This window comes from Genypterus blacodes, unplaced genomic scaffold, assembly GCF_046128005.1.
Source record: "Genypterus blacodes isolate CSIRO-AG114 ecotype Tasmania unplaced genomic scaffold, CSIRO-AGI_Gbla_v1 ptg000073l_1, whole genome shotgun sequence".
Taxonomy (NCBI): Eukaryota; Metazoa; Chordata; class Actinopteri; order Ophidiiformes; family Ophidiidae; genus Genypterus; species Genypterus blacodes.
The window spans coordinates 1,910,032-1,937,710 of record NW_027466883.1 but is presented as its reverse complement, the minus strand read 5'-3'; the positions used below and the strand labels follow the sequence as shown (position 1 = coordinate 1,937,710).

The following is a 27,679-nucleotide window of genomic DNA, read 5'->3' as shown; positions in this document are numbered from 1 at the left end:
TATTGCAAATGTTTACTTTTATTTAACTATCTTTTTTACAAAACTAATGATGAACAAACTGAAATTTCTTAACTCGGTGGTTCCCAAACTATTTCTGAAGGACCCTCCTTCTGTAGATAAGAATATTTTCTCGCCCCCCGCATGATTTTAAATATACATACATTTCCACATGTGTGTAGAAATGTGAACTGAACTGACTCACTATCCATGGATAACTCCAAAAAAGTACATAGAGTTTAATTCTGCAAACTCTGCATTTGAGTGGTGGGATGCCGTCACTTCTCGTGTCACAAAATCGACATGCGTTGTGGGAAATGTAGTTTTATTTATAGATAGTTAGTAGATAGCAGATAGATCCTATGGACGTTATGGAGGAAGACAGTGAAGTTGAACAGCCATTGAAGTTGTTTTGAGTCCCTTTCCCTCCCAAACTTTACACAATAGAGTTGACCAAGATACTGGCATCTACTGGAATCTCTTCCATTGCAATGTTGTAATTCTGTATAGTGGAATGCATATTAGATCATCTGAGTTTATTATTCAGTTTGTTAGAGCTTCTCTCCAGTCAAAAACATAGGAATCTACAGAAGCCAAACCTAAAAGCACGATATGATAAAAATGTCACTTCATCACTGACAGTAAGAAAATGTGGTTGTGTCTTTGGTTTTGTGGTTAACAGTGTTCATTTGTTGTGTTTCCGGGGATTCTTCTATCCATCATTACATTAAAAACATAGACTTTAAAACATTACATCAGCATATTAGCAGTAGATCACTGGCCTTAAAAAGATTGAAGAACAGAAGAAGAGGATAAACACCCAGGCAAGTTACATCTCATCATTTATCCTTCATCACACAATGTCATGTTCTTCCTGAGGGATCCTAAGGTGTTCCCAGGGCAGATGGGGCATAGAATCACTCCAGCGTATTCAATGTCAGCCCCATCATCTCCTCCTGACTGGATGTGACATATGCATCTGATAGAATCCTGACCAGACGCTCAAACTCATCCGCTGGCTCCTCTCAACATGGAGGAACTACACTCTACTCTACTCTAAGCTCAGCATGGAAACCAAACCACCGCAGAGCCGTGTCCAGAAAAAAACATATTCAGTAGAGTTGAAGCCATTTTTACTTCTTCCACTGTGAATCCGGCTTTGTGGAGCTCTCACTGATGGATGCAGGAGGCTGCTGTTGAGGAGAGGAGATGTGTAAGATGAGGTTAAGAGTTTTCTATCACTTATTTTGTGCATCCAAGTTATACTGATGTGTGTATTGTGTAGTGCTCCACACAATCTGACTTAAACATAATGAACTCATAACAACACAGCAGAGAGTCGTGTTGCTACTTACTTTTTTGGAGAAAAGCTTCAGCAGTGCATCACGTGTCTGTCAGAATTAGATTGAAATATTCTAATTATTTTGAAGAACCATCACCAAGTCTACACAGGCTCCTTTGCTTATGATGGGGTGGGAGTATTTTGTGCATGTATTGCCTCACATGTTGTGCTTCCTCTAATATGCAAATCGTGTTTATTCAGCCAACAACATCCAAAACATTCTGTACATGTATGTGGTTTCTCTAGTTTTGCCTTAATTGCAGTAAATACAATGCAAGATGCAAAAACCAGTGTTTTTAAAGTCATCTTACCAGTTTGTCCCCCAAGCAGATGGCCATCAAAATAAACAAACCCTGCAAATGAAATGATGGAAGTTACTGAAGAGTCAATATTTGAAGGCTATGATTATTTGAAAAATAATGACAACTCCATACCTGGAATGCATTCAGGCTAGTAAAGATGTAGTTGACTGCAAATGCTGACAGTCCGTATGTGAGGTCAAGAGCTTCGACGGCAAATCCAAAAATCCAGGTCACCCCAAAGACTGGAGTCAACAGAATGACTGACCTTATTACACTTTTGGCAGCTTGCTTTTCACTTTCATTGTGGCAGACGGTAGACTTGTGGTGATCCAAAAGCTTCATGATGACCACAAAGATGCAGAACACGTTGATGACAATAATTATTCCCACCGGTATGAGAAACGTATGGATGGAGCCTTGCAGCACACCGATATAAATGAGCCAGCAGGTGTCTTTGGAGTAGTAGGCGCCTTCAGCTCCACTGTTATTGGTAATAAAGGTGATAAAAACAATAAGAAGAGGACACGTGTAGCCCAGGAGTATGGAGAATCTTAGGTAATTCTTCTTGCTCAGACTGTGGAAAACAAAAACTGCTTTATAAAGAAGCATGGTGCTCAGACACAGCATCCAAAAGAACATGGACAGGTAGAAGAAATGCTTGAACACCACCATAATCTGACACCAAGTCTGTGAAATCTTGTCCGGGAAAGAAGAAGCTAAGAAACAGCAATCTGCAATCAGCAAACTCAGAGAAATGTTTACGTGGGCGGCGTGACGTAAATATGAAATGTTTGTCTTAACCACAGAGCTCCACGTGCTGAGTTCTATCACAATGCTGAGAATGAGGGAGATAATGGACACGGTGAGTCCGACGTATGTTATCTCCTCGATCAGTGGGACGTCCATGGGGGTATTTGACATGAGAATGGTGAATGAGGACAAATGGTTGCATACACATTGTCCTTCAGTAAAAGGACCCGACCAGGAGCATCCATGTGGCGACCAGCTTCTGCTGTCTTCGTCCCAAAAGACACACTCCAGTTTGTGGTTGCGAGGCCTTTGAAAGATCAACGGGAAGTCAATTCTAATGACGGTAGAATTTGGTTTATTTTCGGTAGTGGTTGACACGACAATGCTGTTTGGCTCCGATCCTCGATCATTGTGGGGCAAATACCTGTTCAGCTGTTTAAACCCTGTTGTTTTGACAGTGCCTGGACCTACACTCTCCAAAGAGACATTGGCCTTAAACACCATGTTTCTACAGTGGGGCACCTGGGTGCTGTTGCACACGTCTAACTCTATATTTGGTGTCGGTTTAGTGGTAATTCCTGTCTGTGAATTTGCAACAAATTGTGCAACAGAGCTCAAGTATTGTTCAGCCAGTGACACTTTGCTGTCGTTGATATTCTTTTTAGTCCAGGATTTCTGAAGATTTTCATTCAGCAAATTGCTGGATGATTCCAGAAAACGCTGTAAAAGAAAAAACCCATTTTAATCCTCATGTTCTTTGAATTTATAAGAATCACTGAATCAATGTGGAAAAGAGAAGACAAAATCTGCAACAAGTGCAGTTTCTGATGAAATGGAGACAAACATTTCTAAAAAAAAAAAAACTACATAAATTCCCTTTATATACAAATCTTAAAGTTACAAATGAAAACATGTTTCTTACAATCTTCAATATACCCTGGTATAATCTGATAAAGGGAAAAAAAACTAAACAAAAATTGTTTTGTTGCTGACCTTCATTCAATCTATGTGTTTTGTTAGAAGCTTAACGGAAAGACCATACAGCTGTTATTATAGGGGCCGTAAACAACAAACAAACTAATATACAGTACTTACCACCAGCGTGGTTGGATCTTCTATGCGTTTTGTCTTTTGTGTTACATGTGAGATGATGGAAACAGAGGCGTCCACATTGGAATACGTGTTGATGCTCTCTGAGTTATTAGTGGCAGCCTTGAGACGAGACAACACCTCTGCTGCATTGGTCTCTAATTTTCCAAGTCCAATGTCAATGATCTGCAACAACAGTGCTGATTCATTAGTGAAATGATGTCGCGCAAATAATAATGTAGGAACAGGAATCATTTTTACCACATATTTTCTTATGGAATAATGAAGTTAGCGAGCTCATACCTCCAACAAGGCTGCACCAGTCCCTAAATTACTCTAACCTGCTTCAAAATACACACAGTGGCAATTATGTTGATTGGATATTTAAATTCATTGCTTTTGTGTGCTGATGCCATCTAATTGTTCAGGTTTGGTCAGAGTTGTGTGCACATTTTCAAAAATTGCAACTGACAATTATTGTGCCAATATTTATGCCAATTAGTGATGAAGGCTACATGATACTTACATGAATCTAACAAGCAATTACACGCTATTACGTATTGCAGCGTGGTGGCGTATGTGTCAAAAACTGCAGATAAGAAACAGGCAAACTTAACGTTGGTGGAGGTTAGAAGGAAGATAAAGTAATTTTTTAAATGTTTATTTCATTTATCATCATATCAGATTTGGTGTTTGCTCTTTATTTTCCTCCTCAAAAGCTGCAATGTCAAAAATCTAACAAACAAGGCCTCAAATCTAGGTGAAGAACTAATATATATTTGTTGCATTCTTGTTATTACAGTTTGGCTCACTTGTGTGTCTTCTCTGATCTTGTTCAGGTCGTTGTTCACACACTCAGACTCCTCCTCATCCCATTTTCCTCCTGCTTTACACCTCCTCAATATCCTCCCAGCGCTGTCCTTGCATTTCAGCACTGCAGTGAAGTTGACCTTAGTGTTGCCCCAGCCATCTTGACTCTCACAGAATTTCTTATTTTGTGATTCTGACAAGAGAGGCAAAGGTCTGATTATGCCCTGATTTATATTGGTTACATACAATCACTGGGAGAGCAGATACTGTACATGTTTGTAGTCAGAGGCAGAAAGTAACTATGTGCATGAACTGTAAAACGGTTGTCAGGTAGTTTTGAAAAGGTTTTCACTTAAATAATTCAGTTTTTAAATTCCTAGTAGTAGTAGTAGTAGAAGTAATTGAGGATTGCTGCTTTTACCTTGGTAATAGATCTCTGTACTTATACTTGACTTCATCTGGAACATTGGCACCAAACATCACATCCATATTGTCTTGTTGTTGATAAAAAAAAATAAACACTGACACTTACTGTGGATGATATTGATCAGAAGTGTCTCTGCTCTGCTCTGGTTGCATCTGTTTGTAAACGTGCAGTTTACTGTAGGGCTGAAATCTGGATCACAGCCAACAATGGTATCCGCAGCATAAATTAAAGACGTATCTGTAAGGAATCATCAGATTTGTTGTGTATTTCCATAAATGCAACACAGTGAATTTGGTCAGACAGATTAAGTATACACTGCACATCTATACTTACTTAAACGGTGTGATTGTTTTATTTCTGATTTGTTGGCATGACCATGCCACGCCACAACATAATTATCAGAGCCTGTCTTTATTTCACACTGGATTTTCACTTTCACTAATTGTTTTGGATCTTTACAGAGCGGAAACGCAGGCTCACTGGTGATGGAAATATGTGGCGAGAGCACTACATCCAGAGTGCCACGGGCTTGGTGAGTTATGGTTCCAAAGTCGAATTTTTGAATGTAAGCACATGAAAACTCCCCTAATAAAAAAAGAAAAAAAGAAAAAGCAAGAGACGTCAGATACACACAGATGTTACGACATAACAGTGTGGGGCTCAGAACTTATCAATCAACTGAAAACATAAAGTCATTAAAAACAACAATAATAAAAACATCCTCAATTTTCCTGTAGGACTATAATGGACATAAACAGGATCAATACAATTTAAAAACACTTTGCACAAAATTAATATCAGATATTTTACTTATGCTGCTAATTCAGATATGTTGCCTTTAAGGAGCGTTTCCTTTTCAGAACATTGGACTTAGTAAGAGGCGTCTGTCTAACATACACAAAGAAATATTGGCATAAAATGTTATTAAAGTCAATTTTATCCACACATTTTCTTTTTCTTTTTTAAGTAAATAAATTATTCTGCCATATTTCAAGTGTTATGAACATTTTCAATGTGGTTTTGGTCAATTAAGGACTGTGGGAATTTCCTCCAATACCGCCTTAAATGCTACATATCCAAATTAAGACATTTTCGGTCCTCGGGTTTGTGATATGGTTACTTCAAAAGGTAAATTAAGTGTCTGACATGCAGTTTCAGTACCTGCCCAGTTTTCTGATATGTTCCTGAGCCGGACTGATGTTTGAGTCGGTGATGATGATACCTCAGACTCGGTGCCGTCGGTTATGTCAAATCGTTTGCCTGCTCTAGTAAGGTGCCACTTCGGCTCTGTCTTCAAGTCCTCTTGTGATTTGCATGTTATGCTTTCTGAACTGCCACAAACGGGGCCAGACGTTATTTCCATCACAACAACACCTGCAAAAAGTCAGACTTCATTACTATACATGTAAGTGTGTATTTAAAGTCCTGGTGTTAACCTGTACATTCATACATTTATTTAATTTTCTTTATTTAACCAATTATTGGTTCAATTGATATTACTGTGAAATGCACAATAAATACTTAAAACATAGTTGTCCATTTTTGCAGATAAACTATAATATTTTAGTATAATATCACTGGGAGTATAGGCAATTCATCTCCAGGCTCCCCCTAGTGGCCGTATTTGACATTGTTGAACCTGTACCTTCACACCCATCAACCAGGGGAGTAATCGCCCTACTGGTTTTGCTAAAACATTTATAAATGACAACATGGGGAAGACTATGATATTCTAATTTATTGAGCTGTACGTGTAAATGACTGAGTCCCATTGGATTCATCACCACTGACCACTGGTGTAGATCACCTTGAGATGTAAGAGAAAGAAAGTAGAGTGATACCTTTAGTCTCCATGGAAAGTTGTAGGCTTTTCAGGACTTCACTCATAGTTTTTGCCTTTTCGTTGAAGTCATCTCTTGATATGCTGTCAGCGAAAGTCAATTCAAACTTTACGATGACGCTTCCAAGACTTCCATGAAACAAGAAACAAATTTTAGATATTCAATAAAAAGTTTTTTGTTTTTTTTTGTCCTTATGATGTTTGGTGAACAAATACCTGAATTTCATGATTCTGATTCTGTCAAATCCTCTGATAGCGCTGAAAAGTGTTTTCAGCTGAAAGAAAACATTTCACTAAGATAACTATTCCCACAAGAGTACATTATAAAATATAGTAAAATATAATGGTAAAGGAGTTTTTCTTGTATTTTTTATCTCCAAATTGGTAATAAGTAATGTTGTGATATTTCTGCCTGCCTCTTTCAGCAGCTTGTCATGACAGTCCTGATATGTTTTGGTGTTTCTTCCTGCCAGACAATCGTGATATTCCACACTCAGTGTGACGTCTCCCTTGACTGTAACTGTGGATGAAAAATATGTTTTACCTTTCATTTTTTTAACCTTTCACATGTATACCTAAGGTACAAAGACAATGCACATGAAGATGAAGCTAAACCTGAGGAGTTGGGAACACAACGTGCAGCTGAATCTTTGGGGAGGCTGCATTGCTTTATATTACTCCTGCAACACTGTTGAGATGTACAAGCTTCATCACTCCACTTGTGATCTGCCAGGCAGGTACAGATTCGGTTCTGGGCACTGGTCACTTTGCAATCTAATTATAGCAGCAAAGACAACAACAACGCGTTTACCCACATTGATTTTTCCCATCAGACTGCAGTATTCACAATATGAAAACGGGTTTTACTTGTTGTCATTGTAACGTTGCCCACGATCGCGTTGTCCTTATCCAAAATTAAACTTCTCAGCTTCTCCGTTATGTTTTTGATTGCACTTTCCTCTATTGTGATAATGGAATAGTACATTTGCGTTGATGTCCCTGTAAAATGTAAAAAACAAAAAAACAAACCATAATCCACTGAATATTGGGACAATGTTATTGTTTTTTTAACATAACTATAGGTGCAGAGATCAATTGAATTTGCCAAAATTATCAAATCAATGTGAAAGCATAATTTAAAAACCATATGCAACCACTCACCTTCCCCGGAGGCCTGCAAATTCAACAGAAAGTTGCTTTATTTAAAGGTTTGAATTTTAAGATCTGATGTGAAATGTTTTGTTACCAACTAACCTGACAGATGTTAAGCCCCAGGGAATAAAGAAATATAAAAATCCACATCCTGTTCCTGCAAATAGTAGAATAAAGAGTAATTTTACGTTCCAACGGTCAAAATGTCTTTAATATCATTCTTTCTCAGTGAAAAACAGCTTTCAGTATTTTCAGTAAGGGTTAGTACTGAATTTCATATCATATGGTAAAGAAAGGAAAGTACGATATATGTTCTGTATATAATGACAAGTGATCAGTAGAGAAAGATCTACTCACCTGATGTCCTGCATTGCCTGATCAGCAAACCATCACAGCGTTCTGGCCCAGAGCTGAACTCTCTGAGAAGTCAGCATACAGTTTCCTGCTATGTATAAAATGTTATCTGCCAGACTTGCAAATGAAAGAGGCTGATTTGACTTCTAATATGGAAACTATTTCCTGTACTGGACAGACACATAAGGGTTTGTTTGGGAGAAAGGAAATATCGCATGACATCAACATGTAGCATCCTCATTTCCATTTGCATCCACCCACATACCTGAACGTCCTCATAGATTTGAACATTGTTTAATATTCAGAATGTTGTGCAATGTCAACAAAAGAACAATAAACTATAATGTTGCACAGTATTATTCTTCGAAGAAACAAATGTTTACCTCCGTCATCATCATTGATGACCTTGTGACTTGTGGTGATGGTTACCTGTTGCTTTCTTCTTCTTTTACAGAAAAGATTCTGAACCCGCTTTTGGACAATTATGTCAAATAAAGCAAGACAGAGCACAAATTAATATACATTTTCTACAGGAGAGGTGTTGAAGCAGAACATTTTGAAAATATTGGCTTTAGTATGTCTGAGTCCTAGTTGACTAAGAGTCACTGCAGCGCCTGAGATGTCGCCTAACATTACCTTCATTATGCATTTCAACCATCTGCTTGGTTTGTAATGGAAATGTTTCAAGAAAATCAGTGATTTCGATTTCTAAAAAAATCACAAAACATTGTGAAATCCTGGATTTGTGTCTCTGTATGGCTACTATGTGCAAGTCATTGGACAAACACAGTTTTCTCAGCATGAGATGAGGGTGAGCGGTTAGCCACAGTTGCCTCAAAACGCTTTAGTTCAAGGTCGGATCAACACAGTGGACAAAGACTTATTATGTAACTGTTTACAGGAAATGGAGGACGAGGGTGTCGCTAAGCAAACAGGAACACAAGGCTTTCTGAAGAGGGACTGTTGTCATATCTGATCCGATTTGTTTATTCTTTGCATCCAAAACTTATGAGCACACTTTACTTTTCAGGTCATTTTGCATACATGAAAGTCAGCATCTTCAATTTGTTTAATACATCTGAGTGAAATGCCGCAACAAATGATTGATCAGTCTCAGAAAAATAAGGGAACAAACAAAAGTAACAAATATCTACATCTCTATTTTGGTAAATGTTTTAGGATATTATAACCACATTACATACAAACCCCACACTGAACTAAAAACTGAACATTCATACAGCTTCAGTATCATTGAGAACAAGTTAAATCAAGTATACAGGAAGTATAAAACACAATCAGTTGCTCTGAGATACACTGGACATTCAGTAATTCTCTAAACAAGAGTTAGTACAGTATATTAAAAGCATGGAATAGACGGAATTTACAGCACTTTTACAGTGTTGGAGAGTGCAATTCTACTTAGATTTGAATTGATAACAAAAAAAAACACAAATTTCAAACATGAACCAGACATTAAATTCCAGACATCATCCACAAAATTGATCTATAACTTCAGCAAAGCTTTGGAAGAAGAGAAGAAGAAGGAGAAGAAGAGGAGCTTTGGCGTTGCCGCAGCCTTTGCAAGTGCAAATCTTAAAACAAGAAGGTTTTCTCAATGCTAAACAAGCGCACGGCAGTTTAAGTCTGAGCACTTTGTGTCCTGTGGGGGCATTGGGCCCGTCTACTACATCATAAAGCCGTTTCGCGCTCCACCATCGCTGTGTGAGTGTCGGGGAGAAAGGTGTCCGTCTCTGCCTGTGACGGCTCGTCCTCCTGTGGGACCGCTGAGCCGTTGATGTGCTTGTGCTGTGACTGCTGCCTTTGCTGCACTGTTGGCTGCAAAAATGATAGACATAATAAAAACAGTTTTATATTTAATTCTGGTTATTTATTATTCTTTTTTCAGATAAAATTAATACATTTTACTATTAATTTTATTTGATTGATTTCTCATTTTAGTAATATTTCTATTTTATTGTTGATTTTTTTCTCTCTTTTTCCTGCTTGGATGTCCACATGTATTGTTCTTCAGTTTCCTCAGCATGAGATGAGGGTGAGAGGGTCAAAGCCGCAGCTGCCTCAAAAGGCGTTGGTTGAAGCTCCACACGTGCAGCAGGTCAACACAGTGGACAAAGATATCTGTGGGTCACCAGTTATTATGTTCCAGCCGCAGCAGATCGTAAAACAGGAGGTTGTCGAGTGACGAGGGTGCCACTGAGCAAACGCGAGCACAGGCCAGCTTTGTGAAGAGGGACTGTTGTGGCTTCGGAGCCTATTTGTTTATTTGATGCATCCAAAACTCTGGAGCACACTAGACAACAAAAGCCCTATTAAACCCAAGGCAGATATTTACACAGAACATGTTTCTGTTATGTTTCTGTGTTATTGCAGGTTTATCATATATTAATATACTGTACTTCACCAATTGCTTTACTTTTCAGGTCATTTTTCAGACAGGAAAGTCCGCATTTTCACTTTGTTAAATAATCTATTTAAAAACATAAAATCAATATATTAAATCAAATTAAATATGTCACCCATTATATTTTTCTTGTGTATGTATATCTTTTATTACTACTTTTATTTACTTTTTATTTTAGTATTATTTGTATTTTATTATTTATCTTGTTCCATGTTTCGATCTCCACATGCATCGTTCCGTCTCCACGGTGCTTCTCGCTGAAGTTTTCTTTAGCTCAAATGAAACTTCGGGCTCATTTCTGTCTAATGTTCCTAATAAATTCTCACTTTGGACTTCACTTTGTTGTACTTACTGTCGGGCGCAGAGAAGTCACACAACACAGCTTTCGTTTCAGGTGTTCAGGCAGAAAAAACAGCAGATTCCCAAACAAAGGATAGACGGTGCCTGGTGTTACGTCCTCCTCTTTCATGGGGCCTACGCAAAACACAGCAAAGTTGAATTAACATCTTGCTTATAGGATGTAAATATTCCTAATAAATCAAAAGTCCTACCTGTAAGAAAACTGATGACCAGGCCCGTTATCACCACTGTCAAGCAGCTAAATGCACTGTACCACATGTATGATAATGAATAGAACCGCTCCAGTCCCGAAGGTTTGCTGGGGAACAGAAATAAGTACATTTATAAATAAAGACAATCAACAAAATGCTGAACTGTGTTTGTGTGTGTGTGTGTGTGTGTGTGTGTGTGTGTGTGTGTGTGTGTGTGTGTGTGTGTGTGTGTGTGTGTCTTACCTCAGGGTGGAGTTGCTGAGCACAGTCTGAATGGTTTCCGTCAGGTTGGAGGCTCTGCAGCTCGGCGGCAGAGCTTTGGCGCCGGAGCTGCGGGTGACGATGCTCCCGATGCCGACCCAGAAGGCCACAGTGAGGCCTGCACCCAGACCCGCTAATGCGCCCTGTTAGCCATTAATTAACAAATTTTTATAGCCACCAAACAGACAGATTTTCACGATGTGTCGGACTTCCTGAGATGTATTTCAAAGCAAAGATTGTGATGAGCGTTTATCTCACAGTGGAGTTGGCCCATGGAAAGAACATCCCGAGGCAAAACAGTCCCAGATTGGGACCGCCAACCATTCCAAAGATTTTCAAAGCCACCTGGAGGTCAAACACAACATTAGTTAGCGCACGTTTCGCAAAGAAAGTTGGTTATGATGAGATCGAAGAACCTCTGAGCTCACCTGTAACACAGAGTCCCCCATTAAGTGGGTTAGATAGGCCATCGCCAGACACATCAGCCCATAGGACACAGCTGATTGAGGAGACAGACGATTAGACTGAACAACAAACTCTTTCCCATGACGAATACTGAATTAAACCTCCAAACATCTCACCTAGGCCTTTGGACAGCAGGGTTGCTTTCGCCTCCGTCATGGCAGGGAAATGCGGCTTGATGAGGTCTTCCAGCGTCACGGTCGCCAAAGAGTTGAAGGCAGAGGAAATGGTGCTGGACAGCAACAGAAGACAAGTGCCACCTTTGAAAAACTACTGGAGATCATTTGTGTGCGTGTTTAGCTCCTTTCCATGGTAGGACAACATGCTTCAAAACACCCAGAAACCCAAATGCTCTGCTTTTAGATATCGGTATTGTCCTTTGCAAACCCAAACTTAAAGCTTTGTTTTTGCTCCTGCCTTCAGTAACATGTTGGATGTCAGCATGTAATGGAAGTAGGTTGGACTACCAGGCTAAGGAGCCAGTGTTTGGCCAACATCAGAGCAGAGCAAAGCAGCCTATAGTCAGCCAGCTGAAGCAGTCGCTTAACTTTCCACACACTTGCTTTTGTATTTAGGTTTCTGTTCGGCTACACCAAAGGAAGGTGCACTGTTGCTTCTTATCACCCTTTTGTCAAGTCTACCACTATAACACATATTGCCCCCTGCTGGCTTGAGGTGTAAATACACCAAACGCAAACAATTTCACCCAACACAGCAAGTGAGGAGGACTAGAAGTGCATCCACATGTTTCCTACAAACGGTAAGGGTTGCAAAATAGAGCCCTAAATAAAACAAACAAGCCTGTATAATATAATATACCTGAGCGCTGCACTGAACAAACAGGCAACGAAAAGTCCAGGCAGTCCAGGCAGACCTTGCAGCATATCCATCACAAAGTATATCACCATCTGTAAAATCAGGTGTGGAGGTCAGGCCGGAGTTGTAAAATTTTAATATATTTCATAAAAGAAAAAGGAAAGTAAGTAAGACTGAAGAGGAAGCGTAGGCAGCATGTTTACACAGCAAGCTAAATATACTACAAAGGGTTTACTGTACCATATGCAAATACATGTCTGGTAACATGACAAAATAACAGCATCATAGTTCAGTTGGGAGCACATGGGCTCTGGAGAAGTGGGATCATTTCTGTGCACACGTTGTGCTGGTTCCTGAAAATTGGAGTCACACTGGAAACACAGTGAAGAAACTGTTCTGAGAGATTATGAAGACAGCACCACTAACCGCGTCCTTTGAGGAGGTGCCTAGTTTGTCTGAGTAGTCCTCGCCGCAGTAGCGCGCGAACATGACGAGTCCCATCACACAGCTGAGCGCCAGAGCCAGCTGCAGAGAGGGGAACACCATGTAGCACGACCTGCCGGAACAAGAGGCAACGTGGTGACCCTGGGAGCGTGCGTGACAGCGGGATATCAGAAGCTACAGGGCGCACACGGTACACTCAACTGAAAGCATTCATGCACAATGAACATAAAATCCTTACACAATTTGCTGTGTTATGAAGAATATCATGTATTCCTTTGGGCTTTCCCGTCTTTGCTTCATTGATAAATCTCTGTGTGTACCTGACGGCCTCTTTCTCCGTGCGTGAGCTGAGGTATCTCTGGACCTGCGTCTGGTTCACGCCGTACAGAGAGAGCATGAGGAACACACCGCCCACGCCCAGGGTCCAGAAGGTGTGTCTCTCCGTGGGATCTGGATTCAGGCTGAGGACGAGAGACGCCGTACAGTGTAAGCCTTCACCGTGATTTACATCTGTGACCATCTGTGAGTGTCCTGTTGCTTTTGTACAACACGTTTACAGTAGTTTAGCGCAGAAACCCTAAATCGGCATGCATTTTCACCATCTGCAGCTTCTTCCTCATTTCACCACAATTTAATCATTGTTTTGCATTCAAGGAGCTTAACAATGTCATGTGAATATTTCAACCTGACAATCTGGACCTTAATTGCCGTGCCGAAGTGGACAAAGCACTCGTCTGTGTGCTTTAACGACTGCAACAACTGATACCCGGAAACATTCACAATCAACAATGCACGACTCTGAGAAAACCTTCAAAAACTGCAGGGAGACTGGAGCTGTTTAGTTACTTTGGATTTTCATACTGCAGGTCTGGAATCAACCTACAACCAAACAGTGACCTACATTTGAGGACGTACATCAGAACTGATTGAGAAAGGACTTATGGACTCACTCCAGACCAGAGATCCGGTTCCCTTCCCGGACTTTTCTCCAGACTTCAGACACTCCTCCGGTCTCCTGGATTCCCACCACGATGACGGCCAGCTGCCCCACAAACATCACAACAGTCTGAAAGACGTCAGTCCAGATGACGGCCTTCAGTCCGCCCTGTCAGGAACAAAGACGAATAGGAATGAATCCACTGGGCCGCTATGACTCCTTTACTCAATTCCAATGTCTTGTTTTGTCTTTATCTAACCATCTGGAAGAGTAATTCCATGGGATATGATTGGTTGATGTCTTATTGAATAGTTTGACATGTCAACAGTGAGGTGAAGTCGGTCCAGGTTCAAACATAAAGTGTATAAATGAATACATTACCAGTGCTGTGTACAATGTGCACACCAGTCCCATGGCTAACACTGCTCCCCATAACTCAAATCCAGTAACTGAAAAGATAACAAACACAATAACTCACAGCTCCCATCTGTGCACAAGAACTGAGTCAAAATAAGATATGAACATTCTGAGTACCTGCATTAAGTGCAAAGGCAGGAGTATACACACAAATGCCCATATAGATTACCTGCAAAGGAAAAGGCACAGACAAATTTAACATAACCCACTTGTTATGCGCATAAAATAACAATTTAAAAGCTTTGAGAAGATATTTTGTTTAGGTTAGGTAAGCTTTTAAATGTGTTGTGTAGCACCCACCATCTGAAAGATGAAGGTCAAAGTTCCACAGATGCGCACAGCTTTGCTAAATCTCAATTCAAGGTACTATGAAACAAAACACAACCAGTCTGGAGGTCAGAAAGGAGATACAAACCTTAAATAGCTGCTCAATTAAAGCCACAACACAACTCAGACAAACCTGATAAGCACTGGACAGACGCAGCCTGTACAACACGGGAATGAAAACATGAGCTGGAATGAAAAGACCTAGAATATAGGCACAGCCAATAAACCAGTACTGAGTACCATGAGTGTAGATTTCTGCTGGTACGCCAATAATGGCCACAGCAGACTGGAATGAGGCGATGAGTGACAGGGAAACAGGAATGCAGTGCATGCTCCTGTCTGCCATCAGGAACTCCTGCGTAGTTCGCTGACGCCCTCCAGACAGAGCATGATACAGCCCGATTCCCACAGAAGCAGCCAACAACAGGGCAAATATTACATAGTCAACAACAGTGAAGAGCCTCTGGTCAGACGGGTCCATCCTGTCAACCGGAAGGCGGTGTTTGCCTCACAGCTCAGGCAACGGAGAAACGTCTTTGTTCGCACCCATCAATCAGGAGGTCCGAGAGGCCTAGAACAGTCCAGACCAATAGAGAACTCAGATGAGATATCTCTGCAGGACAAAGTATGTTTTACTGACATTTAGATCACACACAGCCAATGTAGCAGCCTGCTTCCATTAGAATCAACCTTGTTTATTACACCAGTAACAAGCAGAACAGTGAAAAACTGGCAGAGAAACACACACACACACACACTATTTACCCGCATCATCCCTCTGAGCTGCTGCCATATTGCTCTGTTCCTTATCACACAAAGCGCAAATCACTGCTGCCTCTGCTGTCGATTGCACTGAATAGTTTTGCAGTAGAAACGCATTACTACACGCGAAAGACCTCAGCCTGTTTGACCACACTGACAAGGTCACACAGCCGCTGTGTCAACTTCCCCTGGTGGTGCTGATCCAAAAATACTGACTGGTTTGGAGATGCACAAGTGGGGGCTCAGCGTTACTCTGCCACCTGTTGCTGTACCAGAGGACAAACAGCATTAAACATCACTCTGTGTTTCAATGGTCAGAGGTCACGACTGGTTTTGATTTCAAAACTATTCACAAATTCAATAAAGCTGTCAGCACTTGGTCAAAGGGCTATCTTGTTCACAAACGTCAGTAACCCATTCACACAATATATAGCGTGTATGGTTTTAGTGTATAACTTGTTTGAAAGGGAAAATAAGTCGATTTCACCTGTTCACGCATGATAACTACCTTATGTGTACAAGATAATAACTCGTTCTACAGGATCTTGTTTTCACACTACTACTATGTACTCCTATGCGGGTACTTAAAGTTAATATTTTAGACAAGGTAACTTTCCTTTAAACAAAACTAACAGTAACAATACTGAAGGCAGGTGTGGGCAATATGTGGCAAATTAGATGAATACATTGACACAAACTTACCTTTACAGAGAGGCTCCATGCTGCCTGAGTGACGTTCAAGAGAGCCACGTTGGTGAGAAGACCAAACATCGATACAGCGAACGCTAAAAGCTACAACTTGTTTTTTCAACCCAACAATAATCGTCACGCGTTCAATACGATCCGCTTCTACCTCTTCCCGTCCATTATGCAGAGTGTGTGTCGATAGCCTCACCGAGACAACCTCTGCCGCTGGCTGCGCACATGTATGGCGATAGCGATTTGTTTTGATTTTGCTTCCGGGGTTGAGTGTTGACGTCACCCGCGAGGTCGTAGCAGCCGCCAAAATTAAAACGATTTAACCTGTGGAGTGATTTTGACATTGTAGCTACGGTGCCACACACACACTTAACTAAAACAGTCCGAAAACATGGATGGAGCGTCTGCAAGAGGTAAGTGAGACTGATGCAAAGGAGGCGTTTGTTCTAGCGAGCTAGTAGCGCTAACATGGAGTCAGTAAGTGTATGATACGGCGGAGTGTGTGGGCCAGGGAGAGAAGGGAGAACTCGAGATTTAACTTCGACAAAAACTCGAAATGTACTGGAGATCAAATACATCTCTCTATATAAAGACTCTTATATGAGAAGCCAAGCGCCACATATTTCATTTTGATGACTTTGACAGCTCCAATTTCCGCCATTGCGACTGTTTTCTCTCAGGTATTTTGAGTCATCTGAGTCTGCTGGAGGTGCAGGCAAGGAGCCGTAAAGATGAACCCCAGCAGCAGCAGGAGGAAGAGGATGAGGATGAGGAGCAGAGTCGTCTGGCTGAGCTGAAGGCGAAAGTCCAGGAGCTCACCGCACAGAGAGACCAACTGAAGGCCGAGATCGACACATACCAGGTGGGAATGATGGCGCTCGTCATCTTGTCAATAAGCTTACTGCTGGCTGCGCCCCGTTTAGGTGCATCAGTGCCATGATGCAATGACGCCATGCATCCGCCGAATTAATTTAAGCTCAGTGATGTACAAGGTGGACATACAGAGGTTATACAGATGTTCTTGTCGGCTGCATTATTTGATTGTGCCTTCACCTGATCGCATGTCTCTCTTTCCACACAATGATAAAAGCTTGAGCTGATTCCAGTTGTGTATTCTTTAATTCTGTATTTATTCCGTCCCCTTGCCTCAGACGCTTGCAAAACTGAGAAGTTCTACGGACAAAAATTGTCCAGAAGAAGAGGAGGCAATGGATGAAGATTCAGAGCATTCCCAAATTTTGCGGTTGATGGCCAGACATATACAACTGAAGGAGCTTCTAAATGTTCATTTCCTCCTTGGTATTGATTGGTGTTTTTAAAACTTATGACATCAATTCCTTTACTTGGATGAAGTTCATTTCACAGATGTGTGTCTCAAACTCTCTTTTCTCTTCTGTCCTGCTCTGTTTTTCACACCGACAACACCAGGAGGGTACCACGTTAGTAAGAGTCGTCACGGTAAATCAATGTGTGTGTCACTGGCGACTGCCTACGAGGGTGTCTACTTGGACACCTACAATGTGGAGGTGGACCCCAAGCCACCGCTAAGGATCCTTCGCCACGACATCCCCCCGTTCATTCCGTTGAACCGTCTTGTCGAACAGAGCGACATGAAGACAGATATAAAGGTTTTCCTGGACGCCTTGAGTGAGCTTCTCAACGCCTATGTTGGTCGTAAGCAACAGTTAAAGCTCGTGAAGGTATAAAGAATGAAGCTGCACATTTTATTTAATGGCAGGTTGGGATCACAAAGGGGTCAAAGATCATAACAGGACGATCTGACATTGTAAACATTTTTCACTTCACTTTTGTCTTACTGGAAGAATACTCTGAGCTCTATTTACTGCTAGATTACATCATTTCCTGCAAAGTTTGGCAAGAAATGTCTTGGGAAATGCAACGCCAGGGGAAGCGAGTGGAAATGAGTTTCAACAGAATGAACTCCTTGTGAGAAATCTGGATATTAAACGTATAAAACAGACAAACAGAGCTACAATAACAAACAGTCACAAAGTGATTCTCTCCTCCTTGTTGGCAGGAACAGCATGATTCTGTGCAAGTGATGGAGAGCAACATGTTATGCTCACTTCTGGTGCTGATGTTCACTGTGCCGAGAGAGCAGACGGCTGTACTCTGCAAACTGAGCTACAACGACTACACCAGGACACTTCCCACACAGGTCACCATTGAATGTCACGGTACGTTGTTACACTTGAGAGAAGTCATGAGAATAGAATCTGTAACACAAGAGATGCGGTCTTAACCCCAGAGTAGTTACTGTGGCAACATATTGTACAATGATGCAATTTTGATTTCACTTCTTTAATACAAAAATGATGACGTAATACAAAGCCTTGGACATATTTTCTGTTCATGTCAGATTAAATAATAATTATAATGATATAATGATTTCCTCAACAGTAATGTTAAATAAAGATCTGTTGAATTACATCATCCACTAAGTTATCACATTTATAGCTTCTCACTATTCTCATTGTATTACATCCATCCATCGTTTTATATAAGACCACATGTAGAAAATATAAATGTCAAAAGGCACAAAGGCCTCCATCACATAAATATTCAACTTCATCATATCTAAATGTCTCATTCATCCTGTGCTGTGTTTGTTTTGTAGATGAGGAGCTCTCTGATTCCCCGCAGTGGAAGAAGCACTGCAGCCTGCTCCAGGACGCTCCAGTGCACACAGCTTTAGCAACCATGAGGAGGATGAAGGATATCGTTTAGTGTCATCGGACATGAAAGATTGCGTGCATTATACTTTACATGTTATCCAAAATAAAGCAACCGGGAAACGCGGTTCAACCAGTTCAAACTCTCCAGTTGGTCTAGGGTGGTTGCAGGAATAGTCCCTTTCTGTCTGTGTGGTGGAGATGTTCTATAAAGGCTTTAACCCTGTTGTGTAAAGTTTCCCTCTGAAGCTGCTTTAGCCTCTCCATCTCTTCCCTGGCTTGCTGCTGCTGCCTGGCCAGTTCCTTCTGTGATATGGAGTCAATGGTTGCAATATTTTTCAGCTGCATGAGAGACACGTTCCACCTGATGGAGCCTCGGTGCCTCACCGATCTGGTGGGGTTGACTGGCGCCGATATGGACCGCCTCCGTCCCGCCTGCTCACATCCTCCATCAGGACTTTGGGTTTTGCTGGAATAGAATCTGGCTCCATCCGAGGTGTCGATACCCCTGAACGGTCTCTCTGAACTTTTTCGTCCGTCGATCTCTTCCATAGCTACTTTGACGATAGCTTTGGGTTCACATAATTTAATGACCTTTACGCTCCTCTGTTGCTGTACCAGCGAGTCTTTCCTCTGTTGTAGCACTTTGCAAGTGTACCTGTACTGTTTGTCCAACAGCTTTAGTTTATGCTGCAGATCTGTGTCTTCCTTTCGGTTCATCACTCTTATGTCCTTTTGTAGCACGCATGTAGGTCTCCTGTACCTTTGATCCATTATGTCCAAGGGCTAAAGCAAGAAATGTGTCTTTTTTACTCTCTTATCAGTAATGTTTCACTTTGCTACACCAATACATTTCAAATGAAAGCCATGCCAGTTTCTAACCTGATTTATGTGCAGCTTTGCTCAGAGGGTTGTGTTGGCATCAGAGTCTTTGCTGCTATGGCTATGTCAGTGTGTGGAATATAATATCCTATTGTGTTTGAAGGCCAGTGGAGAGGATTGTTAGGGACTACAGAGCGCAGGATCTTTGAGGCCCATCCTACTTTTTTCTTCTTACTGCTATTGGACATTTAGTGGCAACATATTGTTTGATCGTTTTAAACACAAACAAATGACAAACATTTTAAGGCTATTTCTTTTTACAGTAAAATAAAGGACATTATCAGAAATTAAACTGTATTGTGCCTTGAACCTTAACATTCACTTGAAATTGAATGATGTAATCACTATTTAAAATTGAATTAAGTTAAAGGAGGTTCAAATAGACACAGCAAAAACAATCCATATCTGTAGACATATACGCCAATACCATATATGCTAATATGAAGAAATATAGACTTACCAATAAGTCAGTCAGTCTGGTAATTGCAAGTTTCTTTTGTTATTGTTATTTTGGCCTTTGTATGTTGTTAGAGACTGTTTTTCTATCACTGTTTGGAATCTATTGTGTTGAAAATGCAAAAAATCATTTTAGTTTATACAATATTTAGTTCAGATAAAAGAATACACTGCAGTACTTTGTTTCACATTTTCTGGAGCAGGTTAGATGAATCCTTTAAAAACCAGCAGGAAGTCTGTCTGTTTAAACATTAAAGTCCTCCCTCCCACAAAGTGAAACTCAGAAACAGACAACTTCCCATAAAATCACACATTCCTCTGACAGCCTTTGAGGTTTTGACACTTAATTCATTCTGCCGGTGAGTTTATCTAAAGTTTATTTCTAACTTTAACACCTGCATAACAGGATGGTTCACTGCTAACACACCTGCTGTCTTCTATAGCTATGGAACCCTTTGCATTTTTCAACTCATTCTCTGTCAAATCAATACTGAGATCTTCCATAACTGCTACTACTTCTCCTTTGTGTCTCTGCTCTGCTGTTCTGCTTTTCTCCCTCTAAATCTTGTCCTAAATGGCTTTGTTGAAGAAGCTTGAACTGCTGCTGGAACAAACATTGGAATACAGACATTTACACTTATGGAGCAAAGCACCCTTTGAGACAGAGATGGATTATGGGTCATGTAGTATTCAGACAGGTCTTCTCTTTAATCTGTTCACATACATGGTAACTATCCCATTCTTCTTTCATTCATTTCAAACAAACCACAGTAACCACTGCTGGAACTACAAATGCATCACTTCCTCCTGCATGCCAGTGGATCTTTCCTGGGAAACGCCTGCCAGACAGTGAGTGTTTATAACAGCAAATGTAAAAGCTTTCAGAAAATGGCCACAGGTTACATCGCCGCTGTCTTCTGTAGTGACAGCAACGTTTCTTTTCTGTTCACTTTCTTTTCCAGATCAGGCATAGATGCTGCTCTAGCTTTGTGAAGATGATGCGAGCAGTGTGTGTTGATGCACCAGGAGGTCCAGAGAATCTGCTGCTGCGGACTATCCCGGCACCTCAGCCTAAAGATGGACAAGTCCTAATTAAAGTTCATGCAACTGCCCTCAACAGAGCTGATTTACTACAGGTAAAGTACATTTTACATTCTCACAGACTGTACAACTTGACTCAACTAAGCTTAATGGTAACAAGTTTGATATCTGTGTTTGATAGCGGCGAGGCCTGTACCCGCCTCCCCCAGGTGAGAGTGAGATCATTGGCTTGGAAGCAGCCGGTACCGTAGCTGCTCTTGGTCCAGGTCTGAAAAGAGGCTGGAAGCCCGATGACAGGGTCATGACCTTGCTCAGTGGAGGAGGATATGCAGAATACGTTGCCGTGCCTGAGGAGCTGCTCATGTCCGTTCCTTCAAATCTCACATTCTGTCAAGCTGCTGCAATTCCAGAGACTTGGCTCACTGCGTTTCAACTACTGGACCTCATAGGTATAGCTACAATATAGCAACAGCTGAAGTAATGCTCAGTGTAATGGATTAACTTGGTTTTCCACAATGTATGGACATAAAGAAACTTGTTGGAAAAAGGTTGGCTGCTAACCAGGCTCATAAATTGATTTAGCAATAGTTTCAATCAGCTTATGTAAATGGAAAAACTATAGTCAACAGTTATTCATGCCCCTATTTTTCCCCTCTTATTAACAACTGGCCAATATTACTTATTCCATACTTGTACTGTTTGTGCCGTAGCTCAGGTGAAGAAGGGAGAGATTGTGCTGGCACATGCTGGAGGCAGTGGAGTGGGAACAGCTGCCATTCAGCTGGTTGGTCTGTTTGGTGCCGTGCCAATCGTCACTGCAGGAACCCCAGAGAAACTGGAAATGGCTGAGAAACTTGGAGCTGCAGCTGGATTTAACTACAAAGAGGAAAGCTTTGCTGAAAGAGTTCATGAATTCACAGGAGGTGAGTGTAAACAACAATTCTCTGTACAAAGGACAACATTGCATATTTGCCCATAATGAGTTAATGTTGTTGTAGAAAACCATGTATCCTAAATTTGGTCATTTTTACTTCTTTATAGTGGGACTCCTATAGTTTGGTTTTCACAGTTGGTTATTACAACATCAACAATAATGTCCTTAATTATGATTCCCAAATGAGGTCAGAGGTCATGAACACTTCATTTGAATAACAGTTCTCTACGTTCACAGGTAAGGGAGCAGATGTCATCCTTGACTGCATTGGTAGTCGTAACTGGGAGCAAAACATGAACTGCTTAGCCACTGATGGCCGATGGGTGCTGTACGGCACCATGGGAGGGAAAGCAGTGGAGGGAGATCTTCTGGGTCAGCTGCTTTCCAAGAGAGGACATCTTCTCAGCAGCCTCCTTCGCTCACGCTGCCTTCAGGTGAGACTTCAAGCAGGAGAAACATTGATACACCAGCTGTAATTATTCATCTGTGTGATATGTGACTCATGTCCTGTGAACGTTCAGCTGTGGCTCTTTTCTTTGTGTGTCTTGTTTTGGGGGAAGGAAGGTGATTTGCATGATAGGTCTGACACATGATTTACTGCTATTCTGCTGTTGATGCTGGTCCTGCTTTGCATTTTCCCTCAACAGTATAAGGCAGAGCTGGTGAGGGCTTTCACACAGAGAGTTGTACCTCATTTCTCTGACCAGGCTGCCTCCCTGAGGCCAGTGATTGACAGCACATTCAGCCTGGTGGACATTGCAGAGGCTCATCGGCACATGGAAGCCAACAGAAACATTGGCAAGATTGTCATTAATGTGATTCAACAGGGAACTCAATGATGCACAGCTCTATATTTATATATTTTCGTCTTTATCCAGATTGTTGAAATTATAATAAATGGAGGTTTATGTCAAGATATCTACCTGTGGGTTTCATGGCCTAACGTCATATTGTAATAACTGCAGAACATGATGTTAAATAATCACTTGCCCTAATAGAAAAGTCACCCAAAGATTCCAAATGTTACTGATGTTCTTGTAGTAGTTTATTAATAGGACTGCTTGTATTAGTGGTAGTAAGAGTTAATAAGATGTGAAGTGGTGGATCAATATGTTGGTTGTCCAGCAGTATATCATCAACTGCTTGACCGCTTGTGATTAAATTCCCTCACAATGTCCCCAGGGGATCAGCCCTAATGCTTTTGGTATCCCCTTATCTTTACTTTTAGTACACTCAGACTTTATTTTACAGTATATGTAACTATATTTTTATTAGTACAGATAATTACAAAAATATATACTGTAATCACTTATTTAAAAGAACGTGCTGCCATCTAGTGATTCAAATCTTCCACTGCGTACAGAAGCTGATGTGTACTTCACATCACTTTACTCTCTTAACCTCTGACATAAAGTATTTTTCAATAATGAAAACCATCCAAGGAAATGTCCTCAAAATCTGAAATGTCCAGAGTCAGGATTCATGTGTTCCTCTGTTGTCTTGTCTTCTGATCCATGTTTCTCTACTGTCTCACACCTACAGTTGAGCGCCATCTACTGGAGAGAAGAAGACACAGCAAACATGATTCTAGGATTTTACCCATTCTACCGCCTAATGACATTTATATCCATCAAAACTTTATTTTGTGGATTTGTTATGTGAACTGTTTGTTCTTCAATGACCGAAAATGTACAGATATATAAGTTGGATGAGGATTGACAAATGATGATCACCACCTGAATACTCACTTTCTGTCAGGTTGTCAGCTTAAGTCCACGTTTATGCGCTGTAGAGACAAACAACAACAACAACAGTCGTCTTCATGTCAGCTCGCACACATGATCACAACAAGCTAGTGGCTGATCTGATTGGCTGACTGTCGTCTGTCTCTCTGTCTTTGTGTCCAATCCTGTCAGCATTCTGCTCTCACAGCTTCACAGTGGAAAGCTGCAGCTGCTAATGACTGAGCTTTACCAGGAAACACTGGACCTTTGCTCTGATACTAACTGTGTTTAACACTAAACTGCTGAAACACAATCAGCTGACTGAAACTCTACTGACCTCAGAGTCTCCAGTCTATATTTTGGACTCTGCTGAAGATCAGACAGCAGCTTCACTCCTGAGTCCTGCAGCTTGTTATCACTCAGCTTCAGCTCTCTCAGATGGGAGGGGTTGGACTTCAGAGCTGAGACCAGAGCAGCACAGCCTTCATCTGAGATCTGACAGCGTTCCAGCCTGGAGAGGAGGATTTCAACAAAACACTGCTGAGGAGATTCGCCAACTCATTTTCAGGTGCAGTTTCTACAAACCGTCTGTGTGATGCCATGGATCATAAACACACACACACACACACACACACACACACACACACACACACACACACACACACACACACACACACACACACACACACACTTCATCTGAGGGACATAAAGACCACAGACAACATTTGAGGATTCATGGTGAGTTGAACTGACCTCAGAATCTCCAGTTTACAGTTTGGACTCCCCACAAACTCAGACAGCAGCTTCACTCCTGAGTCCTGCAGGTCGTTCTCACTCAGCTGCAGCTCTCTCAGATGGGAGGGGTTGGACTTCAGAGCTGAGACCAGAGCAGCACAGCCTTCAACTGAGATCTGACAGAGATACAGCCTGCAGAGAGAAGAGGATTTCAACAAAACACTGCTGAGGGTTAAGTGGAAGGAAGAAGGTGTGTGTGTGTGGGCTGGTAAATTCATAAAAAGTGTTAACCTGCTTGATCTTTCACTGATGGTCACTTTTATGTTTTCTGAAGTATATTCTAAATAAATGAATTGATTATAATCACAGTCATATTCAACATTAATCAGGTAAAACTCCAGGTCTAAATTGAGTTTCAATATTTGCTGCACAAACTCAGCAGTTGAACAGTTTGTTGTGTTTTTACTGTGATAAAGTCTGAAACACAATCAGCAACTGGAAATTACAATGTTGTCTGTGTGTTTACAAGGACGTCTGCCAAACGAGGTGATAAACATTAGAATCACACCAAATACCACAGTGTGATTGTGTTTTGTGTTATTATGAACACAGAGTGATGAATAAACACAGCAACACATATTCATGTTTCACCCAAACTGGGAAGAGAAGAGAATGACACGTTCAGTGTCTGCTGGTGGTCTCACTGATATATTTGGACATTTAGAAAACATTGCACATTTAGAAACCCAGCAACAGAAGACAAACACTGTGACGCACCGCTTCATCTTTGTGCTTCAGCGCTGAAGCGAGGTGACAGAAAGCACACAGGTGATGGACAACAGAGAGGGGACAGGGATTTGTTATTGATCTTCTATATTGGATTTGGATTGTTTGTCCAATCGTAATCTCTGAATGCATGTCAGCCCCTGAACGTGTTAACATCCAATCGAGGACGGTAAATGGTTTCCTGCCTGACATCCATACAGGTGATCCTGTGTGATCACATCCTGCATGCAATCATCTGTATGGATGTCATCAGGCACATTTGAAGCAGACAAACAGTGAGCGTAACTAGAAATGACTCAAGTTATGAGTCTGAATCCCAGAAAGCTGCAGAATCACAGCTTCTGAATTGCATGCAAAATGACCAGAATAAAGTGTCAATCTTAATCTTAGAAACAGGATGAAACCAGAAAAGGACAATTAATCATCCAAAGAGTGCAGGAGAGACTAGAAGCTCTAGTGGGCTTATCTGAGGCGTCTCTCCTAATGCTATCACTACTTACTGCTGATCAATGAGTTCATCTGTCTTCCTCTTTAGCTTCCACAGTGTTTTTGTGTTTTGGAGTCATTATTTCACAAGAACACTTCAGGTAGAGACTCTAAGCCTGGTCTCACAAAAAAGTCTTCAATCTGCTGGCACACACCTGTTAGGATCTGTGTGTGATGGCGCTCTGTTTTTGTATTTGTTGTTTTCATGCTTGTGTTAGTTCCTGGCTGGGCATGGCTACCTCATCCCTGTTCCCGCCCTCTGATTCCACACAGCTGATCACCATTTCAGCGCTCATCAGTGGTGGTATTTAGGTTCCAGGTCAGCCAGCCATGCTTGGCCACAGAGTACTCTCTATACTCACTACTCAATATTCAGTACTAGTCAATTCTGTTTCAGTCTAGTTATCCGTTTGTTCATGGGACCTTTAGTAGGACTTTGCATGCTGCGCTGTTTTGTTTAAGTGAGTGGACCTTTTGTTTTTCCTGTGCTCCGGGATTCTGTTTTTGGGATTCACTGGCTTCTTTAAGCGTTCCATGTTCAGAGACTCCAGCTGCAGCACCCAGCCTTTATGTTCCCAGCTTCATCATGGGTTTGAGTCTTCATTAAATTCTGTTTGCTACCTGATTCCATGTTCTGGTTTCTGTGTTCTGCATAACTGGGTCTGACATTAAAACAACTTGATGGCCTGCCGATCATAACACCAGGCCACACACACACCATCATCCACACACACTCCAAGACAGCAGGCAGAAATGGCACACAGAGCATCCTACACTGCCTACAGTGAGGAAGTGATTCAGTGGCAGCACATAAACAACACAACTTACATGGAAATAAGCTGAAGTGGATGAAACAATATGAGAGCTATAGTGGCGTCCAACACACAGGTTGAGCAGAAGAGAGAGAGACTGGAGTTCAGAGAGAAGCAGACGCTTCCCAGCGTGAGCAAACAGAGTTTACATATCAGGGGTCGTGGCAAACACTGACATATATTCCACTGTTGGTGCCAAATCATTCATCTATTCTTTTAATGAGCAGTTACATGAAAACACATCAGAGCACTTTATATGTTTCTGCTCTTAACTATTCACAAAACAGTTTATAAATTCAAGAAAAGTGCACCAGGTGCTAGTGACCACTTTGAGTTTAGTAAAGAAGCTCCTGGTGTGAAAAAGGTTGGAGAGCCCTGAAAAAGACTCTTCATCTGAGGGACATAAAGACCACAGACAACATTTGAGGATTCATGGTGAGTTGAACTGACCCCAGAATCTCCAGTTTACAGTTTGGACTCTCCACAAACTCAGACAGCAGCTTCACTCCTGAATCCTGCAGGTCGTTATCACTCAGGTCCAGCTCTCTCAGATGGGAGGGGTTGGACTTCAGAGCTGAGACCAGAGCAGCACAGCCTTCATCTGAGATCTGACAGAGATACAGCCTGCAGAGAGAGGAGGATTTCAACAAAACACTGCTGAGGGTCAAGTGGAAGGAAGAAGGTGTGTGTGTGTGTGTGGGCTGGTAAATTCATAAAAAGTGTTAACCTGCTTGATCTTTCACTGATGGTCACTTTTATGTTTTCTGAAGTATATTCTAAATAAATGAATTGATTATAATCACAGTCATATTCAACATTAATCAGGTAAAACTCCAGGTGTAAATTGAGTTTCAATATTTGCTGCACAAACTCAGCAGTTGAATAGTTTGTTGTGTTTTTACTGTGATAAAGTCTGAAACACAATCAGCAACTGGAAATTACAATGTTGTCTGTGTGTTTACAAGGACG

The 27,679-nt window shown here is 41.3% G+C and overlaps 5 protein-coding genes across 8 annotated transcripts in view; 2 read left to right on the top strand and 3 right to left on the bottom strand.

Moving 5' to 3' along the window:
* Positions 1-49: 49 nt before the first annotated feature.
* LOC143006420 (adhesion G protein-coupled receptor F5-like) lies at positions 50-8,167 on the bottom strand. Of its 3 annotated transcripts, none has more exons than XM_076157872.1 (17): positions 8,067-8,167; positions 7,812-7,866; positions 7,719-7,731; positions 7,425-7,556; positions 7,173-7,331; positions 6,974-7,077; positions 6,774-6,832; positions 6,559-6,686; positions 5,879-6,091; positions 5,051-5,302; positions 4,823-4,954; positions 4,293-4,483; positions 3,487-3,666; positions 1,774-3,111; positions 1,651-1,692; positions 1,349-1,388; positions 50-1,187 (listed from the first exon to the last, which is right to left on the bottom strand). In XM_076157872.1, exons 1-17 carry the CDS (start codon positions 8,078-8,080, stop codon positions 1,168-1,170), a joined length of 3,072 nt encoding a protein of 1,023 aa, XP_076013987.1. In that variant the 5' UTR covers positions 8,081-8,167; the 3' UTR covers positions 50-1,167. The 3 variants fall into 3 exon arrangements, with proteins under 3 accessions (XP_076013987.1, XP_076013985.1, XP_076013986.1); XM_076157870.1 differs by having other exon boundaries at positions 50-1,190; positions 1,353-1,388; XM_076157871.1 differs by having other exon boundaries at positions 1,353-1,388.
* An 858-nt stretch (positions 8,168-9,025) lies between these two features.
* Positions 9,026-16,407, bottom strand: LOC143006040 (sodium-dependent multivitamin transporter-like). Of its 2 annotated transcripts, none has more exons than XM_076157377.1 (16): positions 14,941-15,000; positions 14,834-14,858; positions 14,674-14,739; positions 14,491-14,542; positions 14,338-14,405; positions 13,970-14,124; positions 13,340-13,480; positions 13,002-13,131; positions 12,579-12,667; positions 11,879-11,991; positions 11,726-11,796; positions 11,556-11,642; positions 11,280-11,440; positions 11,037-11,143; positions 10,838-10,959; positions 9,026-9,899 (listed from the first exon to the last, which is right to left on the bottom strand). In XM_076157377.1, the coding sequence occupies exons 3-16, from the start codon at positions 14,674-14,676 to the stop codon at positions 9,753-9,755; spliced, it is 1,446 nt and encodes a 481-aa protein (XP_076013492.1). In that variant the 5' UTR covers positions 14,677-14,739; positions 14,834-14,858; positions 14,941-15,000; the 3' UTR covers positions 9,026-9,752. The 2 variants fall into 2 exon arrangements, with proteins under 2 accessions (XP_076013492.1, XP_076013491.1); XM_076157376.1 differs by adding an exon at positions 16,165-16,407 and having other exon boundaries at positions 9,052-9,899; positions 14,834-15,271.
* Positions 16,408-16,435: 28 nt separating this feature from the next.
* On the top strand, positions 16,436-18,936 carry cenpo (centromere protein O). Its single transcript, XM_076157387.1, has 6 exons — positions 16,436-16,574; positions 16,842-17,023; positions 17,313-17,460; positions 17,590-17,861; positions 18,200-18,359; positions 18,800-18,936. The coding sequence occupies exons 1-6, from the start codon at positions 16,553-16,555 to the stop codon at positions 18,907-18,909; spliced, it is 894 nt and encodes a 297-aa protein (XP_076013502.1). The 5' UTR covers positions 16,436-16,552; the 3' UTR covers positions 18,910-18,936.
* Positions 18,937-20,205: 1,269 nt separating this feature from the next.
* LOC143006048 (quinone oxidoreductase PIG3-like) lies at positions 20,206-23,006 on the top strand. Its single transcript, XM_076157385.1, has 7 exons — positions 20,206-20,551; positions 20,964-21,041; positions 21,155-21,328; positions 21,415-21,682; positions 21,944-22,156; positions 22,405-22,601; positions 22,815-23,006. Exons 2-7 carry the CDS (start codon positions 20,985-20,987, stop codon positions 23,004-23,006), a joined length of 1,101 nt encoding a protein of 366 aa, XP_076013500.1. The 5' UTR covers positions 20,206-20,551; positions 20,964-20,984.
* Positions 23,007-23,035: 29 nt separating this feature from the next.
* The window catches only part of LOC143006033 (uncharacterized), a 201,465-nt gene continuing 196,821 nt past the window's right edge, over positions 23,036-27,679 (bottom strand). Inside the window, exons 24-28 of the mRNA XM_076157354.1 lie at positions 27,161-27,334; positions 24,645-24,818; positions 24,229-24,402; positions 23,916-23,953; positions 23,036-23,723 (exon numbers count right to left, since the gene is read on the bottom strand). Coding sequence (XP_076013469.1) covers positions 23,947-23,953; positions 24,229-24,402; positions 24,645-24,818; positions 27,161-27,334 — 529 coding nt within the window. The 3' untranslated portion in view covers positions 23,036-23,723; positions 23,916-23,946. The remainder of the gene's footprint in view (positions 23,724-23,915; positions 23,954-24,228; positions 24,403-24,644; positions 24,819-27,160; positions 27,335-27,679) is intronic.

What these genes read in the sequence shown, in the direction of transcription:
- LOC143006420 (XM_076157870.1), bottom strand. An exon ending in AAAACAATCACACCGTTTAA is followed by an intron (nt 4,955 to 5,050) that starts GTAAGTATAGAT and finishes GATTCCTTACAG; the next exon opens with ATACGTCTTTAATTTATGCT. An exon ending in TCTGCTTGGGGGACAAACTG is followed by an intron (nt 1,389 to 1,650) that starts GTAAGATGACTT and finishes TAATTCTGACAG; the next exon opens with ACACGTGATGCACTGCTGAA.
- LOC143006040 (XM_076157376.1), bottom strand. Translation starts at nt 15,181, where the DNA reads ATGGACCCGTCTGACCAGAGGCTCTTCACTGTTGTTGACTATGTAATA. An exon ending in TGGGGGACTCTGTGTTACAG is followed by an intron (nt 11,643 to 11,725) that starts GTGAGCTCAGAG and finishes TTTGACCTCCAG; the next exon opens with GTGGCTTTGAAAATCTTTGG. An exon ending in TGACTTCTCTGCGCCCGACA is followed by an intron (nt 9,900 to 10,837) that starts GTAAGTACAACA and finishes TCATTTTTGCAG; the next exon opens with CCAACAGTGCAGCAAAGGCA.
- cenpo (XM_076157387.1), top strand. Translation starts at nt 16,553, where the DNA reads ATGGATGGAGCGTCTGCAAGAG. An exon ending in GGATGGAGCGTCTGCAAGAG is followed by an intron (nt 16,575 to 16,841) that starts GTAAGTGAGACT and finishes GTTTTCTCTCAG; the next exon opens with GTATTTTGAGTCATCTGAGT. An exon ending in CCGAGATCGACACATACCAG is followed by an intron (nt 17,024 to 17,312) that starts GTGGGAATGATG and finishes CCCTTGCCTCAG; the next exon opens with ACGCTTGCAAAACTGAGAAG.
- LOC143006048 (XM_076157385.1), top strand. Translation starts at nt 20,985, where the DNA reads ATGCATCACTTCCTCCTGCATGCCAGTGGATCTTTCCTGGGAAACGCC. An exon ending in AGTTCATGAATTCACAGGAG is followed by an intron (nt 22,157 to 22,404) that starts GTGAGTGTAAAC and finishes CTACGTTCACAG; the next exon opens with GTAAGGGAGCAGATGTCATC. An exon ending in TTCGCTCACGCTGCCTTCAG is followed by an intron (nt 22,602 to 22,814) that starts GTGAGACTTCAA and finishes TTCCCTCAACAG; the next exon opens with TATAAGGCAGAGCTGGTGAG.